Here is an 18852-nt window from a genome sequence, read left to right on the forward strand (position 1 = left end):
CCTCTGTACTATTTGCTACTTTTATTCCACATACAACTGTCCACTGTACAAATCGGCACACGGGCTCAAACCATTAAACAAATGCACAGACTGCACAAATAACTGCACCATTTACTATGCCAAATTTCAACATTGGCCTATTGCATAACTTAGTGCAGAAGTATACATAAACCAAAAGATGCATCAAAATGATTCAAGCTGCGCTCAAGCTGCAGTCAACAGAAGGTTTCGCCTCATGCTCACCCTACCTTTCTGCTCATTAACATCAGGTGCCGTGAACAGGTGAGTGCAACCACATTTATCACACCCATTAAATCCTTTTATCTCATTGTGTTTGAATAATTGTAATTCCTTCTACTGGGATCTCAGCCAGAAGTCCATCTTTCACCTCCAGCTCATTTAAATCTCAGCTGCCAGACTTATAACAAATTCAAAGAAATAAATCATCATTCTCCTCCTCACAACCTTTTGGGTATACGATACATGGGTACAAGCCTTGTTACAGATTTGGTCACTTTTTATGAACCAAGTCACTGCCTGCATTCTGCACATCAGACACTCTTAGCTGTCTGTGCAGCCTGGCTCAATGCAAAAAGAAAACAAACCGTTTCGTGTTTTAACTCTTTGAACTTTTCTTTTGTGTTTTTAACTAAGATTTTATTGTGTTCTTTAACACACTTTGTAACTGTTTTGAAAGTGCTAGGCAAATTAACTGTTAACTATTACTGTTATTATTGTTATTGACAGTCTGGAGCTTTGGCAGTATGGAAGGTGGATGCGAGAGGGAGACTTCATGGAAACCACCTTGTAAAACATGAATACAAGAAACCTTTAACTTGCTGCATCTTCAGACCGTCCACACCTGGAGAGTAAGCAGCCTTCGAAGTCCCATATCAAGTGGAAGAGTATGACATTTTTTTAATCAAATACTATTTTTTGTATTTTATTATAGTGATGTGGCAATGCTAGCTCGAGCATCTGTGAGAGGAGATGAGCGTGCGCTGGACAAGTTTAGCTGGAAGGGGGCACCTCTGAAGATGGGGCCACAGGAGGGACTTGGATTCTTTATCTGCACTGCAGATGGTAGGAGTTTGTGATTCCTGTTGGAGTTTGGAAAATTAAATCATTTGTTATTTCCAATGCATTTGACCATACTTTCTTTAAGACACAATTTGTTTTTTCATTGCCTTGTATAATTTTGTCTGAGGCCAGCAGTCTTCTGCAGTCACAGCCCTCAATGTATAAAGGCTGTTTATTTTATTTGTTTGTTCTGTAAATTGCATTGATGATACTTTGCTTTATTTTTGAACAGTTACGAAGAACAGTATGAGAAAAGTATTCATGGTTTTAGAAAGTCTGATTAATCCAGCAGACTTGTTGAAAATTATATCAAAAGTGTATTTTGCCTCTGTGAAGCAGTAATCCTGTGGGAGTCTCCAGAAAGGGGAAAATACAACAAGCTATAATGCTATTGATCCAGAATCCAGTCTGATCTTTAATAAATATGAACACTTTGTGGTTTGAGCTGTCAGATATTCCACTTATTTCATCTTTAATCCCATGTCTTATGCATATAGGTAAAGTCCATAGTGTGGATGAGTATTGTAAGACGAGTGTCCTTCTCAGTGTGGAGGGCTCCATCAAGAAACTTCTCTACATGCTACGTGCTACATAACTATGTTTTGTCTCTTGATGAGACTCTGGGATATGAGAGGGGAGAGATGATCAACTGTGTTTCATACTGTGCAGGCAAAGGCAAAAGTTTGCACAGAATTGTAAATGAAAAGAAGCTTTTTCTTTCCCATCACCATATTCCTGAATGTTTGCAAATGCATAGGTTAAAAAAAAAAAACTCGTTGCTTTTTTAAAAATTCTGCAACACTCAGAAATCCTAGCAGCTGGCACCACCAATGGACGCATAGCAATGTGGAGGATGGTGGTGCAGTCGGGTAGCAGTAGAGGTGACACTAAGCCCCAGTGGAAACTGCAGACACCAACAGAAATTGGAGGAAATGTCACTCAGCTACAGGTAATGTCTTGACCAGCATTAGTACATTACTTTCGTTTGGTTTAATTACACTTTTATTTTAACTGGAGATTGACAGTAACAACACTGTTTTTCTTTGAGCCAAAATTTCATTGAAGGAAATTTCAATGCAGCTTTGATGCTGGATGGAGACAGCAACGCATTTTAAAACCCTGACTTGGACTGTGGGAATCAAGTCTTTACAATACGCACACACACACACACACACACACACACACACACACACACACACCAGCCTGACCAATAAGAGCCAAGAGTTGCAGTGATAGGCAGGCTGAACCAGCAAATAGCCAGAAACAACTGGTCAGTGCAGCACCGCCTCAGGTACCACATACAGATTTTAACTGGCTTCTGACTTTGTGTGGTGTGGAGTATGCTAGATTTTATATAAATATGGATGAGATTAGCTGGGGATGAACAAAATCTCCTTCAGCAACTATTAAATAGCCAGAAGGGGCCAGACAGTCAATATATTAATTCAGCGTTCCTACAGAACAGACCGTAAAGCATTCCCAAAAAGTCAAAACAATTATTTTAGCAGCTGATTTCTGTACTTAAAAAAACCCCAAACAAACATTTATTATAGCTCTATTATGTAGGTAATGTAGGAGACGTGGACACAAATACACAGAGGGTTAACGAGGGAAGTGGGAGCACACGGGGAACACAGGCGACACTGATAATCATAACGAGACACGGCAGGAGTAACACAACACTGACGGGAGACTATCAAAGTAAAACAGGAAGCACACAGAGACGCAGACCAGATTGGAAGAGAACACAGACATAGCGGGCTGGGAAAACATGGAATAAAACACAAGGAGGAGAAACGAGGCATGGGGGCTGGCAGATACACAGAGGGGGCACACAGGGGGTAAAGTCACGAGGGGAAATCAAATAAGCAACATCTTAACAGAACAACCGAGGGACCCTAAAGCTGACATCAAACAACAACAATACAAGACACACAAAAAACCAGGTAGAAGTCCCAGGACCATGACATGCAGGTGGTTACATATGGTTAAAATGATTCAAATGCACTAAGTATGCATGTTTTTCATATCAATATAGTCCATAACTTGATTACTGTCTGTAGCCCACATGATTAAACACTTTAGTTACATAAAACATGTGAGGTTAGATTTTATCTACTGTATAGCCTGTATAGTAAATTAATATGTAGCCCAATAAGTATAAAATCCAGAAAGCTACACAACATGGGGCGGTTCATTTACAAACACAGTTCTAACTTGAGTTTCACACAGTTTTTATTAGAAAACAATCAAATTGTTAAATGCTTCAAGTACACAAAATGTCAGAAATCTGCACCGTCATGAACAGAAATTTAAACCTAATTTTTCGTGATTTGTTGATTAACCCTCCGAGGTCTAAATCCCACGTTGTGCACATCAACATCACAGATTTGTACAAATAAAATTTATAACAAAGACATGTTAAATATTAAGCACTGGAAACAGCTTGTTGTTTTGTTGCCATAGCGTTTTGTTTTGTCTCCATTTAAAAGATATCAAAATCTGAGCAAACAACTTGATGTCAAAAGAATCTCTGCACATTCCGCAGTCTTTGCTGCTAAAGTGACATCACAGCATTTAAGCATGTTTGAATGAAAACATCAGCATATGAACACAAAACTGAAGAGACACTGCAACCGAATGAAAGCAGACCACTATTTAGTGACATTTGGACGTTTCCCTGAGGATTAACTGCTGTGTAATCTACCAAGAACTAAAGTAAGCTCAAATTTCAGTTTATAAACTCAAGATCATTTACTTAAATATATAAAGCCTGATTTCCCTGCTTGCCAGGACAGTATTTATGTACTTTACATTGTGCAAGACTAGACTATATTTTCCATCATAGAGAGGATGATGTGGATCTATTATTCAGGAAAACAAATGAAGACTTAACTATTTGTCAGCTGATGTAATATTTGACAAATGATACATAAATTAGAAAATGTTCTTAATCATATCTTAGAGTGACAGAAGCTCTTTTTAACACGATTATTTCTCAGATTATTTTGTTCATTTAGGAAAATAGAGAAGACGTAAGTTTTGTTCTCAAACAAACTATTAGAATTTCTGAGAAACTGAGCCTACGTGCACATGTACACGGCTATTTTTGAAAGCGCAGCTTTGTCTCTGCATTTGGGCCTTTCGTCCACACCTAAACAGCAGATTGAGTCACTGAAAGGTGAGATTTTTAAAAAGGACGTTTTTGTGTTCAGGTGTGGACGAGGAAAACGGACATTTACTCAGGCAATGTCAAAAGTGTGCGCCGCTGTTGAAGTCATGCTGTGGCCACGTTATTGTTTACATGAGATCAATTTCTACAATGGCAGATGTAGACAACATACTGTGTCTGTTAATCTTAGTATCTGCAGTTTTTACACGCTTACATCAGACGTGGATTCTACATTCAACACAGACGCTCTCCCAACCCAAATCCTGACGTCGGTTTGGAAGAAATGTAATTTAAAAAAATGACATTTATGTATGCTGTATGCATTTAGTCCATTCCAAAGTTGTGAGTCTGTCTTTAGTTATTAACATTTGAAACGATGAAGGCACGTGAAAGTAACACAAAATTAGCTGCTTTTCCAGAAAAAGACAAAAACTTCTCAGAAGTACGTAAGGTTTTATGAGGTTTTCCCACCCAGGCTTCTAGACTTCTGATTGGCCAACATTTCTACACGGTTAAGATTTGGCGTGTTCTTGACAGCGTTTCACTTTGTTTTTAGTGTTTAGATGTGGAAGGAGATATTTTTTCAAAACTGCACATGTGGACTGGATTATTTTTTTTTAAACGAAAAAGGAAAATTGTCCGTTTTCAAACATAGCCGTGTACGTTTGGACGCAGCCTAAAGTCATCACAAAAAAAGCAAATTCTCTGAACATTCTGGGTTGAGGTTTAGAGATCATTGTTGTTTTGTGTTCCTTGTAGTCAAAATGAGTGCAAGTGGAGACGGACCACAAAATAACCAAAACGGTAAGCACATGTACTCAGTCTTGAAATTGATGAAAAACAGATTTTCAGCAGATAGTTATGGATGTTAATTAAAAGATTTAATGATCTTGCAGGCCAACAGGTTAACCCACGAATGTTGGCAAATGGAGATCAGGAACCTGCTAATGGCTTCCTGAACAGACTGTATCGCGCTCTCCATGAATATTGTTGCTATCTAGATGAGCTAATAGCTTCAGTACTGGCACAATATGACAATTACCTTTATGGGGACGAAGACGATGACGACGACGACGACGACGATGACGACGACGACGACGATGACGACGACAACGACGATGACGGCGACGACGATGACGGCGACAACGATGACGACGACGACGATGACGGCGGCGACGGCGACGGCAACGATGACGATGACGACGACGACGACGACGACGACGACAACGATGTTCAAAATATTCATGTGAGGGACAATAATGCCAATGGTGACAACGATGAACAGCACGGGGATCACAATGATGTGGTTGTGATCATTTTCAATGTTGGTGGCATTGAAAATGAGGAGGCATTTGAAGGCCGCATGGATGGTCGCCAGTACATCCCAGAAGAGGACCCTCAGCCAGGTGTTTCCAGGAAGAGGTCTAGAGAGAGGGATGAAGAAGATTTAGGAGCAAACAAAAGAATGAGATGGAGTGATGATGACTCTGAAGTATCTGAAGATGCGCACGAAGAGCTTGAACACGAAACTGGAGGCTCGAGGAAGCGTTCCCGAGAGGATTTTGAGCAAGAAGAGGAATACTTGCCTGTGTGCAAACTTCAGAGGTGTTCAATTGAGTCGACCAGCAGCAATGAAGACTAAGACTACTTCGACGGGTTTTTTCAGTATCCTTTCAGTAATCTGATGGCCTACTCAGGTGATCCTGAATCCTCTATGCTGCAATAAGCTGGGCATACACTGTGCTGCGATTTTTCAGTCGCGTTATTCGGCTCCTGATCAAACTGTAGGATTGACTCGCAGGGGTGAGAAGTTTGATCAAGGCCAAACTCGGGACGATCCCCAAAACGATCGCACGACTGAAAAATCGGCTCAAAATGGGCCAAAAATCGCACAGTGTATGCCCAGCATTAGGCTGCCGGGGGATTCCCATGATGCACTGGGTGTTTCTTCTTCACCCACTATGTTTAATAGACCTCTCTGCACTGAATGGTACTTGTTATTAACCTCTGTCTCTGTTCCATGTCTTTATACTATTTTCCTTGCCCCTCCCCAACCGGTCGCAGCAGATGGCCGCCCCTCCCTGAGCCTGGTTCTGCTGGAGGTTTCTTCCTGTTAAAAGGGAGTTTTTCCTTCCCACTGTCGCCAAAGTGCTTGCTCATAGGGGGTCATATGATTGTTGGGGTTTTCTTTGTAAGTATATCTTACAATATAAAGCGCCTTCAGGTGACTGTTGCTGTCATTTGGCGCTCTTTAAATAAAATTGAATTGAAAATTAAATAGATGTCACTGTGATGATTTCTTCCCTGCATAGAAAGCTTAGACCCAAATGCAGATTCAATGCACATGGTTAAACTATTTATGAGACTTTAGAGAGGGAATGGAGAACGTGGCTCGAGCTAGGAGTGTCAGCAGACAGCAGGAACCAGAGGAAAAGCTATCGAGAGACTGAACACCTGGCTCCTGATGGGAACAATCCAACGGGAATTCTGCAACAGAGGGAGAAGAAGTTGCTGGACGGGTAAGGGAGTTTGAGGGTAGGATGAGTATGTTGGCAGAGGAGACCTAAACACAGGGAAAACAAGGTTAAACACAGGGAAGGAGCACGCCAGAACTGGAGCAGAGGGGAAGCCTAGTTACCACTGGAGATGGCAGAACAAACTGGCGAGGAGTAGCAGGCAGCGCTGGTTTAAGAAGCCCTCCTGCTGATTGTTTGCAGATGAGGCCCAGGTGAGATGCTGGAAACTCCACCTCTGAAGTGTGGACACAGTATCCCCATTCCAAGTGGAAAAGCCCCTCAGACACTTCCATGGTGCATGACAAGAAGGATGAGAAAGCATTCATGGTCCATCCATCCCTCCGTCAGCGTAATGCCTAAAAGTTTATTCAGATGTAAATGTATTACATTTTTAAATAAAGATCATCAGTGTTTTTAATGACGCTGCAGTTCATTCATGTGTCTCTATTGGACAGTGTTGTAGAAGTTACAGAAGACAGGAATCAGTTCCAGCTTGGCCTGACATTTGATCACTAGTGATGTGTGATACCACTGATTTCCTTTCCGATCCCATACCAAGTAAAATTCAGGGTGGTATCGACGATACTGCTCCGATACTTTGTACAAAAACTTTACTCTTTTATTGTATCTCAAATTATAGCGTCATAATCATTACAGGACATCAGATTACTTGTTCTTATCACTTAATAATGCAGAATTCATCATATAGAAATCAAAAACCTGAAGTTGTGCACTATGTGAACACCTTGCCTGCCTGCAGCACTAAAGGACTCCCTGAGAGACGTCTGTCTCACCCTAGCAGCACCCGTCCTTCTCCTCCTCTTCAGTTTGCCTCAACATAAGCTCGTCATATTCTGTGATATGATTTACTTTGAGGTGTTTGACAAGGTTAGTGGTGTTGCCACAACACCTCACTTTCTTGCCACATGTATCGCAAACCACGTCAGGGCTGTTTGTGGATGTAAAATACGTGCGCACATGACTCCAGTTACGCTCAGCCATTGTTGTGAGTGCGCACGCCACAGGCTGCCACACATTTATACAGCCGTATTTCACACATGACTATAAAAGGCGGAAGAGGGAGTAGTTCTTTCCAATGTAGACAATCTGAATGATAGTTTCTTTCCACTGTGTTCCTGTTAATGAAAAACTACAATTTACCCCAAAATGATTCAAATATCGATATTTTAATGTGGAAACCTTCTGTTTCCACATCTGGACTTTCTGTTGCTGCCCACGCGGGTGAAACTTTCTTTGAAGTGGCTCATTGAAGTTGTAATTGATAATCAATTCCCACACAATGTGAGAATCCAATCAATTTGTTTATCAGGGGAAAGGTGTGATTTCTTAGGACACTGGAGCCTAACATTAACTGGTTTAAAATTAGCTTATTTCCATAAGAAGAAAAACATACTGAGAAAGAGATCACCAAAATATACATGTACAAATGTGAAATAGTCATATGTAGTGTGAAAGAGCTATTTGACATCTTTAAATTCAAAGTAATGTATAAATCCACTTACATAAAACATGAAAAGGCGGCGCAGCGATGCCCATCTCAGCCAGTGTATGATGGTGGGGCAAGATGGCAGCTTCCACAACATGACGCCAGCTCCTATGTATTTTTAGTAGATAAATGATACGTTTATGTATCAATTTGTTGGAAGATGTAATTACACCTTAATTATGTAATTAGAAGCAAAAATGATTTTTTTAAAAATCAAATCACCTCAAAAAATTACTGTACTTACTTTCTAAATCATTCTTTACCTCTGAAAGGGGTGGCTGTGGCTCAGGAGGTGGAGCAGGTCATCTACTAATCAGATGGTTTTTGGGTCGATCCCTGGCTGCTCCAGACTGCATGCTAACTGTCCTTGGGCAAGACATTAACCCCAAGTCACTCTCTGATGCATTCATCAGAGTATGAATGTGTGTGAATGTTAGGTAGAAAGCACAGAAAAAGGGCTTCTATGAACAGGTGTGAATGAGGCAACCTGTATAGAGCGCTTTGAATGTTCAGGTAGAGTAGAAAAGCACTGTAAAAATTTCTCTGTGTTGATTTCTTTTGGACCTCAAACATTACTCACCTTGTTGCAGGTTTCTTTATTAATGCTGAAAACCCAGAATGGAAACTGACCTTACTGCTTCCTTCCTTTCCAAACTATTGCGGCTCCTCCAACCAACGGCCGCGGCAGGCTAAACATGAGGACACAGATGACGTGCAACAGTAAACACATGAGATACACCTCTGTACTATTTGCTACTTTTATTCCACATACAACTGTCCACTGTACAAATCGGCACACGGGCTCAAACCATTAAACAAATGCACAGACTGCACAAATAACTGCACCATTTACTATGCCAAATTTCAACATTGGCCTATTGCATAACTTAGTGCAGAAGTATACATAAACCAAAAGATGCATCAAAATGATTCAAGCTGCGCTCAAGCTGCAGTCAACAGAAGGTTTCGCCTCATGCTCACCCTACCTTTCTGCTCATTAACATCAGGTGCCGTGAACAGTTGAGTGCAACCACATTTATCACACCCATTAAATCCTTTTATCTCATTGTGTTTGAATAATTGTAATTCCTTCTACTGGGATCTCAGCCAGAAGTCCATCTTTCACCTCCAGCTCATTTAAATCTCAGCTGCCAGACTTATAACAAATTCAAAGAAATAAATCATCATTCTCCTCCTCACAACCTTTTGGGTATACGATACATGGGTACAAGCCTTGTTACAGATTTGGTCACTTTTTATGAACCAAGTCACTGCCTGCATTCTGCACATCAGACACTCTTAGCTGTCCGTGCAGCCTGGCTCAATGCAAAAAGAAAACAAACCGTTTCGTGTTTTAACTCTTTGAACTTTTCTTTTGTGTTTTTAACTAAGATTTTATTGTGTTCTTTAACACACTTTGTAACTGTTTTGAAAGTGCTAGGCAAATTAACTGTTAACTATTACTGTTATTATTGTTATTGACAGTCTGGAGCTTTGGCAGTATGGAAGGTGGATGCGAGAGGGAGACTTCATGGAAACCACCTTGTAAAACATGAATACAAGAAACCTTTAACTTGCTGCATCTTCAGACCGTCCACACCTGGAGAGTAAGCAGCCTTCGAAGTCCCATATCAAGTGGAAGAGTATGACATTTTTTTAATCAAATACTATTTTTTGTATTTTATTATAGTGATGTGGCAATGCTAGCTCGAGCATCTGTGAGAGGAGATGAGCGTGCGCTGGACAAGTTTAGCTGGAAGGGGGCACCTCTGAAGATGGGGCCACAGGAGGGACTTGGATTCTTTATCTGCACTGCAGATGGTAGGAGTTTGTGATTCCTGTTGGAGTTTGGAAAATTAAATCATTTGTTATTTTCAATGCATTTGACCATACTTTCTTTAAGACACAATTTGTTTTTTCATTGCCTTGTATAATTTTGTCTGAGGCCAGCAGTCTTCTGCAGTCACAGCCCTCAATGTATAAAGGCTGTTTATTTTATTTGTTTGTTCTGTAAATTGCATTGATGATACTTTGCTTTATTTTTGAACAGTTACGAAGAACAGTATGAGAAAAGTATTCATGGTTTTAGAAAGTCTGATTAATCCAGCAGACTTGTTGAAAATTATATCAAAAGTGTATTTTGCCTCTGTGAAGCAGTAATCCTGTGGGAGTCTCCAGAAAGGGGAAAATACAACAAGCTATAATGCTATTGATCCAGAATCCAGTCTGATCTTTAATAAATATGAACACTTTGTGGTTTGAGCTGTCAGATATTCCACTTATTTCATCTTTAATCCCATGTCTTATGCATATAGGTAAAGTCCATAGTGTGGATGAGTATTGTAAGACGAGTGTCCTTCTCAGTGTGGAGGGCTCCATCAAGAAACTTCTCTACATGCTACGTGCTACATAACTATGTTTTGTCTCTTGATGAGACTCTGGGATATGAGAGGGGAGAGATGATCAACTGTGTTTCATACTGTGCAGGCAAAGGCAAAAGTTTGCACAGAATTGTAAATGAAAAGAAGCTTTTTCTTTCCCATCACCATATTCCTGAATGTTTCCAAATGCATAGGTTAAAAAAAAAAAACTCGTTGCTTTTTTAAAAATTCTGCAACACTCAGAAATCCTAGCAGCTGGCACCACCAATGGACGCATAGCAATGTGGAGGATGGTGGTGCAGTCGGGTAGCAGTAGACACTAAGCCCCAGTGGAAACTGCAGACACCAACAGAAATTGGAGGAAATGTCACTCAGCTACAGGTAATGTCTTGACCAGCATTAGTGCATTACTTTCGTTTGGTTTAATTACACTTTTATTTTAACTGGAGATTGACAGTAACAACACTGTTTTTCTTTGAGCCAAAATTTCATTGAAGGAAATTTCAATGCAGCTTTGATGCTGGATGGAGACAGCAACGCATTTTAAAACCCTGACTTGGACTGTGGGAATCAAGTCTTTACAATACGCACACACACACACACACACACACACACACACACACACACACACACACACACACACACACACACACACCAGCCTGACCAATAAGAGCCAAGAGTTGCAGTGATAGGCAGGCTGAACCAGCAAATAGCCAGAAACAACTGGTCAGTGCAGCACCGCCTCAGGTACCACATACAGATTTTAACTGGCTTCTGACTTTGTGTGGTGTGGAGTATGCTAGATTTTATATAAATATGGATGAGATTAGCTGGGGATGAACAAAATCTCCTTCAGCAACTATTAAATAGCCAGAAGGGGCCAGACAGTCAATATATTAATTCAGCGTTCCTACAGAACAGACCGTAAAGCATTCCCAAAAAGTCAAAACAATAATTTTAGCAGCTGATTTCTGTACTTAAAAAAACCCCAAACAAACATTTATTATAGCTCTATTATGTAGGTAATGTAGGAGACGTGGACACAAATACACAGAGGGTTAACGAGGGAAGTGGGAGCACACGGGGAACACAGGCGACACTGATAATCATAACGAGACACGGCAGGAGTAACACAACACTGACGGGAGACTATCAAAGTAAAACAGGAAGCACACAGAGACGCAGACCAGATTGGAAGAGAACACAGACATAGCGGGCTGGGAAAACATGGAATAAAACACAAGGAGGAGAAACGAGGCATGGGGGCTGGCAGATACACAGAGGGGGCACACAGGGGGTAAAGTCACGAGGGGAAATCAAATAAGCAACATCTTAACAGAACAACCGAGGGACCCTAAAGCTGACATCAAACAACAACAATACAAGACACACAAAAAACCAGGTAGAAGTCCCAGGACCATGACATGCAGGTGGTTACATATGGTTAAAATGATTCAAATGCACTAAGTATGCATGTTTTTCATATCAATACAGTCCATAACTTGATTACTGTCTGTAGCCCACATGATTAAACACTTTAGTTACATAAAACATGTGAGGTTAGATTTTATCTACTGTATAGCCTGTATAGTAAATTAATATGTAGCCCAATAAGTATAAAATCCAGAAAGCTACACAACATGGGGCGGTTCATTTACAAACACAGTTCTAACTTGAGTTTCACACAGTTTTTATTAGAAAACAATCAAATTGTTAAATGCTTCAAGTACACAAAATGTCAGAAATCTGCACCGTCATGAACAGAAATTTAAACCTAATTTTTCGTGATTTGTTGATTAACCCTCCGAGGTCTAAATCCCACGTTGTGCACATCAACATCACAGATTTGTACAAATAAAATTTATAACAAAGACATGTTAAATATTAAGCACTGGAAACAGCTTGTTGTTTTGTTGCCATAGCGTTTTGTTTTGTCTCCATTTAAAAGATATCAAAATCTGAGCAAACAACTTGATGTCAAAAGAATCTCTGCACATTCCGCAGTCTTTGCTGCTAAAGTGACATCACAGCATTTAAGCATGTTTGAATGAAAACATCAGCATATGAACACAAAACGGAAGAGACACTGCAACCGAATGAAAGCAGACCACTATTTAGTGACATTTGGACGTTTCCCTGAGGATTAACTGCTGTGTAATCTACCAAGAACTAAAGTAAGCTCAAATTTCAGTTTATAAACTCAAGATCATTTACTTAAATATATAAAGCCTGATTTCCCTGCTTGCCAGGACAGTATTTATGTACTTTACATTGTGCAAGACTAGACTATATTTTCCATCATAGAGAGGATGATGTGGATCTATTATTCAGGAAAACAAATGAAGACTTAACTATTTGTCAGCTGATGTAATATTTGACAAATGATACATAAATTAGAAAATGTTCTTAATCATATCTTAGAGTGACAGAAGCTCTTTTTAACACGATTATTTCTGAGATTATTTTGTTCATTTAGGAAAATAGAGAAGACGTAAGTTTTGTTCTCAAACAAACTATTAGAATTTCTGAGAAACTGAGCCTACGTGCACATGTACACGGCTATTTTTGAAAGCGCAGCTTTGTCTCTGCATTTGGGCCTTTCGTCCACACCTAAACAGCAGATTGAGTCACTGAAAGGTGAGATTTTTAAAAAGCACGTTTTTGTGTTTAGGTGTGGACGAGGAAAACGGACATTTACTCAGGCAATGTCAAAAGTGTGCGCCGCTGTTGAAGTCACGCTGTGGCCACGTTATTGTTTACGTGAGATCAATTTCTACAATGGCAGATGTAGACAACATACTGTGTCTGTTAATCTTAGTATCTGCAGTTTTTACACGCTTACATCAGACGTGGATTCTACATTCAACACAGACGCTCTCCCAACCCAAATCCTGACGTCGGTTTGGAAGAAATGTAATTTTAAAAAATGACATTTATGTATGCTGTATGCATTTAGTTCATTCCAAAGTTGTGAGTCTGTCTTTAGTTATTAACATTTGAAACGATGAAGGCACGTGAAAGTAACACAAAATTAGCTGCTTTTCCAGAAAAAGACAAAAACTTCTCAGAAGTACGTAAGGTTTTATGAGGTTTTCCCACCCAGGCTTCTAGACTTCTGATTGGCCAACATTTCTACACGGTTAAGATTTGGCGTGTTCTTGACAGCGTTTCACTTTGTTTTTAGTGTTTAGATGTGGAAGGAGATATTTTTTCAAAACTGCACATGTGGACTGGATTATTTTTTTTTTTTAAACGAAAAAGGAAAATTGTCCGTTTTCAAACATAGCCGTGTACGTTTGGACGCAGCCTAAAGTCATCACAAAAAAAGCAAATTCTCTGAACATTCTGGGTTGAGGTTTAGTGATCATTGTTGTTTTGTGTTCCTTGTAGTCAAAATGAGTGCAAGTGGAGACGGACCACAAAATAACCAAAACGGTAAGCACATGTACTCAGTCTTGAAATTGATGAAAAACAGATTTTCAGCAGATAGTTATGGATGTTAATTAAAAGATTTAATGATCTTGCAGGCCAACAGGTTAACCCACGAATGTTGGCAAATGGAGATCAGGAACCTGCTAATGGCTTCCTGAACGATCTGTATCTCGCTCTCTGTGATTGTTGTTGCTTTCTACATGAGCTAATAGCTTCAGTACTGGCACAATATGACAATTACCTTTATGGGGACGAAGACGATGACGACGACGACGACGACGATGACGATGACGACGACGACGATGACGGCGACGACGACGACGATGACGACGACAACGACGATGACGGCGACGACGATGACGGCGACAACGATGACGACGACGACGATGACGGCGGCGACGGCGACGGCAACGATGACGATGACGACGACGACGACAACGATGTTCAAAATATTCATGTGAGGGACAATAATGCCAATGGTGACAACGATGAACAGCACGGGGATCACAATGATGTGGTTGTGATCATTTTCAATGTTGGTGGCATTGAAAATGAGGAGGCATTTGAAGGCCGCATGGATGGTCGCCAGTACATCCCAGAAGAGGACCCTCAGCCAGGTGTTTCCAGGAAGAGGTCTAGAGAGAGGGATGAAGAAGATTTAGGAGCAAACAAAAGAATGAGATGGAGCGATGATGACTCTGAAGTATTTGAAGATGCGCACGAAGAGCTTGAACACGAAACTGGAGGCTCGAGGAAGCGTTCCCGAGAGGATTTTGAGCAAGAAGAGGAATACTTGCCTGTGTGCAAACTTCAGAGGTGTTCAATTGAGTCGACCAGCAGCAATGAAGACTAAGACTACTTCGACGGGTTTTTTCAGTATCCTTTCAGTAATCTGATGGCCTACTCAGGTGATCCTGAATCCTCTATGCTGCAATAAGCTGGGCATACACTGTGCTGCGATTTTTCAGTCGCGTTATTCGGCTCCTGATCAAACTGTAGGATTGACTCGCAGGGGTGAGAAGTTTGATCAAGGCCAAACTCGGGACGATCCCCAAAACGATCGCACGACTGAAAAATCGGCTCAAAATGGGCCAAAAATCGCACAGTGTATGCCCAGCATTAGGCTGCCGGGGGATTCCCATGATGCACTGGGTGTTTCTTCTTCACCCACTATGTTTAATAGACCTCTGCACTGAATGGTACTTGTTATTAACCTCTGTCTCTGTTCCATGTCTTTATACTATTTTCCTTGCCCCTCCCCAACCGGTCGCAGCAGATGGCCGCCCCTCCCTGAGCCTGGTTCTGCTGGAGGTTTCTTCCTGTTAAAAGGGAGTTTTTCCTTCCCACTGTCGCCAAAGTGCTTGCTCATAGGGGGTCATATGATTGTTGGGGTTTTCTTTGTAAGTATATCTTACAATATAAAGCGCCTTCAGGTGACTGTTGCTGTCATTTGGCGCTCTTTAAATAAAATTGAATTGAAAATTAAATAGATGTCACTGTGATGATTTCTTCCCTGCGTAGAAAGCTTAGACCCAAATGCAGATTCAATGCACATGGTTAAACTATTTATGAGACTTTAGAGAGGGAATGGAGAACGTGGCTCGAGCTAGGAGTGTCAGCAGACAGCAGGAACCAGAGGAAAAGCTATCGAGAGACTGAACACCTGGCTCCTGATGGGAACAATCCAACGGGAATTCTGCAACAGAGGGAGAAGAAGTTGCTGGACGGGTAAGGGAGTTTGAGGGTAGGATGAGTATGTTGGCAGAGGAGACCTAAACACAGGGAAAACAAGGTTAAACACAGGGAAGGAGCACGCCAGAACTGGAGCAGAGGGGAAGCCTAGTTACCACTGGAGATGGCAGAACAAACTGGCGAGGAGTAGCAGGCAGCGCTGGTTTAAGAAGCCCTCCTGCTGATTGTTTGCAGATGAGGCCCAGGTGAGATGCTGGAAACTCCACCTCTGAAGTGTGGACACAGTATCCCCATTCCAAGTGGAAAAGCCCCTCAGACACTTCCATGGTGCATGACAAGAAGGATGAGAAAGCATTCATGGTCCATCCATCCCTCCGTCAGCGTAATGCCTAAAAGTTTATTCAGATGTAAATGTATTACATTTTTAAATAAAGATCATCAGTGTTTTTAATGACGCTGCAGTTCATTCATGTGTCTCTATTGGACAGTGTTGTAGAAGTTACAGAAGACAGGAATCAGTTCCAGCTTGGCCTGACATTTGATCACTAGTGATGTGTGATACCACTGATTTCCTTTCCGATCCCATACCAAGTAAAATTCAGGGTGGTATCGACGATACTGCTCCGATACTTTGTACAAAAACTTTACTCTTTTATTGTATCTCAAATTATAGCGTCATAATCATTACAGGACATCAGATTACTTGTTCTTATCACTTAATAATGCAGAATTCATCATATAGAAATCAAAAACCTGAAGTTGTGCACTATGTGAACACCTTGCCTGCCTGCAGCACTAAAGGACTCCCTGAGAGACGTCTGTCTCACCCTAGCAGCACCCGTCCTTCTCCTCCTCTTCAGTTTGCCTCAACATAAGCTCGTCATATTCTGTGATATGATTTACTTTGAGGTGTTTGACAAGGTTAGTGGTGTTGCCACAACACCTCACTTTCTTGCCACATGTATCGCAAACCACGTCTGGGCTGTTTGTGGATGTAAAATACGTGCGCACATGACTCCAGTTACGCTCAGCCATTGTTGTGAGTGCGCACGCCACAGGCTGCCACACATTTATACAGCCGTATTTCACACATGACTATAAAAGGCGGAAGAGGGAGTAGTTCTTTCCAATGTAGACAATCTGAATGATAGTTTCTTTCCACTGTGTTCCTGTTAATGAAAAACTACAATTTACCCCAAAATGATTCAAATATCGATATTTTAATGTGGAAACCTTCTGTTTCCACATCTGGACTTTCTGTTGCTGCCCACGCGGGTGAAACTTTCTTTGAAGTGGCTCATTGAAGTTGTAATTGATAATCAATTCCCACACAATGAGAGAATCCAATCAATTTGTTTATCAGGGGAAAGGTGTGATTTCTTAGGACACTGGAGCCTAACATTAACTGGTTTAAAATTAGCTTATTTCCATAAGAAGAAAAACATACTGAGAAAGAGATCACCAAAATATACATGTACAAATGTGAAATAGTCATATGTAGTGTGAAAGAGCTATTTGACATCTTTAAATTCAAAGTAATGTATAAATCCACTTACATAAAACATGAAAAGGCGGCGCAGCGATGCCCATCTCAGCCAGTGTATGATGGTGGGGCAAGATGGCAGCTTCCACAACATGACGCCAGCTCCTATGTATTTTTAGTAGATAAATGATACGTTTATGTATCAATTTGTTGGAAGATGTAATTACACCTTAATTATGTAATTAGAAGCAAAAATGATTTTTTTTAATCAAATCACCTCAAAAAATTACTGTACTTACTTTCTAAATCATTCTTTACCTCTGAAAGGGGTGGCTGTGGCTCAGGAGGTGGAGCAGGTCATCTACTAATCAGATGGTTTTTGGGTCGATCCCTGGCTGCTCCAGACTGCATGCTAACTGTCCTTGGGCAAGACATTAACCCCAAGTCACTCTCTGATGCATTCATCAGAGTATGAATGTGTGTGAATGTTAGGTAGAAAGCACAGAAAAAGGGCACAGGTGTGAATGAGGCAACCTGTATAGAGCGCTTTGAATGTTCAGGTAGAGTAGAAAAGCACTGTAAAAATTTCTCTGTGTTGATTTCTTTTGGACCTCAAACATTACTCACCTTGTTGCAGGTTTCTTTATTAATGCTGAAAACCCAGAATGGAAACTGACCTTACTGCTTCCTTCCTTTCCAAACTATTGCGGCTCCTCCAACCAACGGCCGCGGCAGGCTAAACATGAGGACACAGATGACGTGCAACAGTAAACACATGAGATACACCTCTGTACTATTTGCTACTTTTATTCCACATACAACTGTCCACTGTACAAATCGGCACACGGGCTCAAACCATTAAACAAATGCACAGACTGCACAAATAACTGCACCATTTACTATGCCAAATTTCAACATTGGCCTATTGCATAACTTAGTGCAGAAGTATACATAAACCAAAAGATGCATCAAAATGATTCAAGCTGCGCTCAAGCTGCAGTCAACAGAAGGTTTCGCCTCATGCTCACCCTACCTTTCTGCTCATTAACATCAGGTGCCGTGAACAGGTGAGTGCAACCACATTTATCACACCCATTAAATCCTTTTATCTCATTGTGTTTGAATAATTGTAATTCCTTCTACTGGGATCTCAGCCAGAAGTCCATCTTTCACCTCCAGCTCATTTAAATCTCAGCTGCCAGACTTATAACAAATTCAAAGAAATAAATCATCATTCTCCTCCTCACAACCTTTTGGGTATACGATACATGGGTACAAGCCTTGTTACAGATTTGGTCACTTTTTATGAACCAAGTCACTGCCTGCATTCTGCACATCAGACACTCTTAGCTGTCTGTGCAGCCTGGCTCAATGCAAAAAGAAAACAAACCGTTTCGTGTTTTAACTCTTTGAACTTTTCTTTTGTGTTTTTAACTAAGATTTTATTGTGTTCTTTAACACACTTTGTAACTGTTTTGAAAGTGCTAGGCAAATTAACTGTTAACTATTACTGTTATTATTGTTATTGACAGTCTGGAGCTTTGGCAGTATGGAAGGTGGATGCGAGAGGGAGACTTCATGGAAACCAT

At 40.8% G+C, this 18852-nt stretch overlaps 2 protein-coding genes and 2 long non-coding RNA genes across 4 annotated transcripts; all 4 read left to right on the forward strand.

Annotated features, from left to right (window-relative positions):
• Positions 1-58: 58 nt before the first annotated feature.
• On the forward strand, positions 59-1831 carry LOC146702914 (uncharacterized). The gene is made up of 3 exons (XR_014921920.1): positions 59-869; positions 953-1083; positions 1578-1831. It is a non-coding gene; the product is annotated as an uncharacterized LOC146702914 (long non-coding RNA).
• Positions 1832-3301: 1470 nt separating this feature from the next.
• Positions 3302-6530, forward strand: LOC146702915 (uncharacterized). The gene is made up of 3 exons (XM_085465980.1): positions 3302-3798; positions 5012-5056; positions 5149-6530. The coding sequence occupies exons 2-3, from the start codon at positions 5017-5019 to the stop codon at positions 5892-5894; spliced, it is 786 nt and encodes a 261-aa protein (XP_085322106.1). The 5' UTR covers positions 3302-3798; positions 5012-5016; the 3' UTR covers positions 5895-6530.
• A 2840-nt stretch (positions 6531-9370) lies between these two features.
• Positions 9371-10811, forward strand: LOC146702916 (uncharacterized). Its single transcript, XR_014921921.1, has 3 exons — positions 9371-9882; positions 9966-10096; positions 10591-10811. It is a non-coding gene; the product is annotated as an uncharacterized LOC146702916 (long non-coding RNA).
• A 1542-nt stretch (positions 10812-12353) lies between these two features.
• LOC146702917 (uncharacterized) lies at positions 12354-15575 on the forward strand. Its single transcript, XM_085465979.1, has 3 exons — positions 12354-12830; positions 14047-14091; positions 14184-15575. The coding sequence occupies exons 2-3, from the start codon at positions 14052-14054 to the stop codon at positions 14939-14941; spliced, it is 798 nt and encodes a 265-aa protein (XP_085322105.1). The 5' UTR covers positions 12354-12830; positions 14047-14051; the 3' UTR covers positions 14942-15575.
• The last annotated feature ends 3277 nt before the right edge of the window (positions 15576-18852 follow it).

Source organism: Copadichromis virginalis, linkage group LG8, assembly GCF_057382275.1.
Source record: "Copadichromis virginalis isolate Kocher_CV1m ecotype Utaka linkage group LG8, C_Virginalis_male_GT1.1, whole genome shotgun sequence".
In the NCBI taxonomy this organism is placed as follows: Eukaryota; Metazoa; Chordata; class Actinopteri; order Cichliformes; family Cichlidae; genus Copadichromis; species Copadichromis virginalis.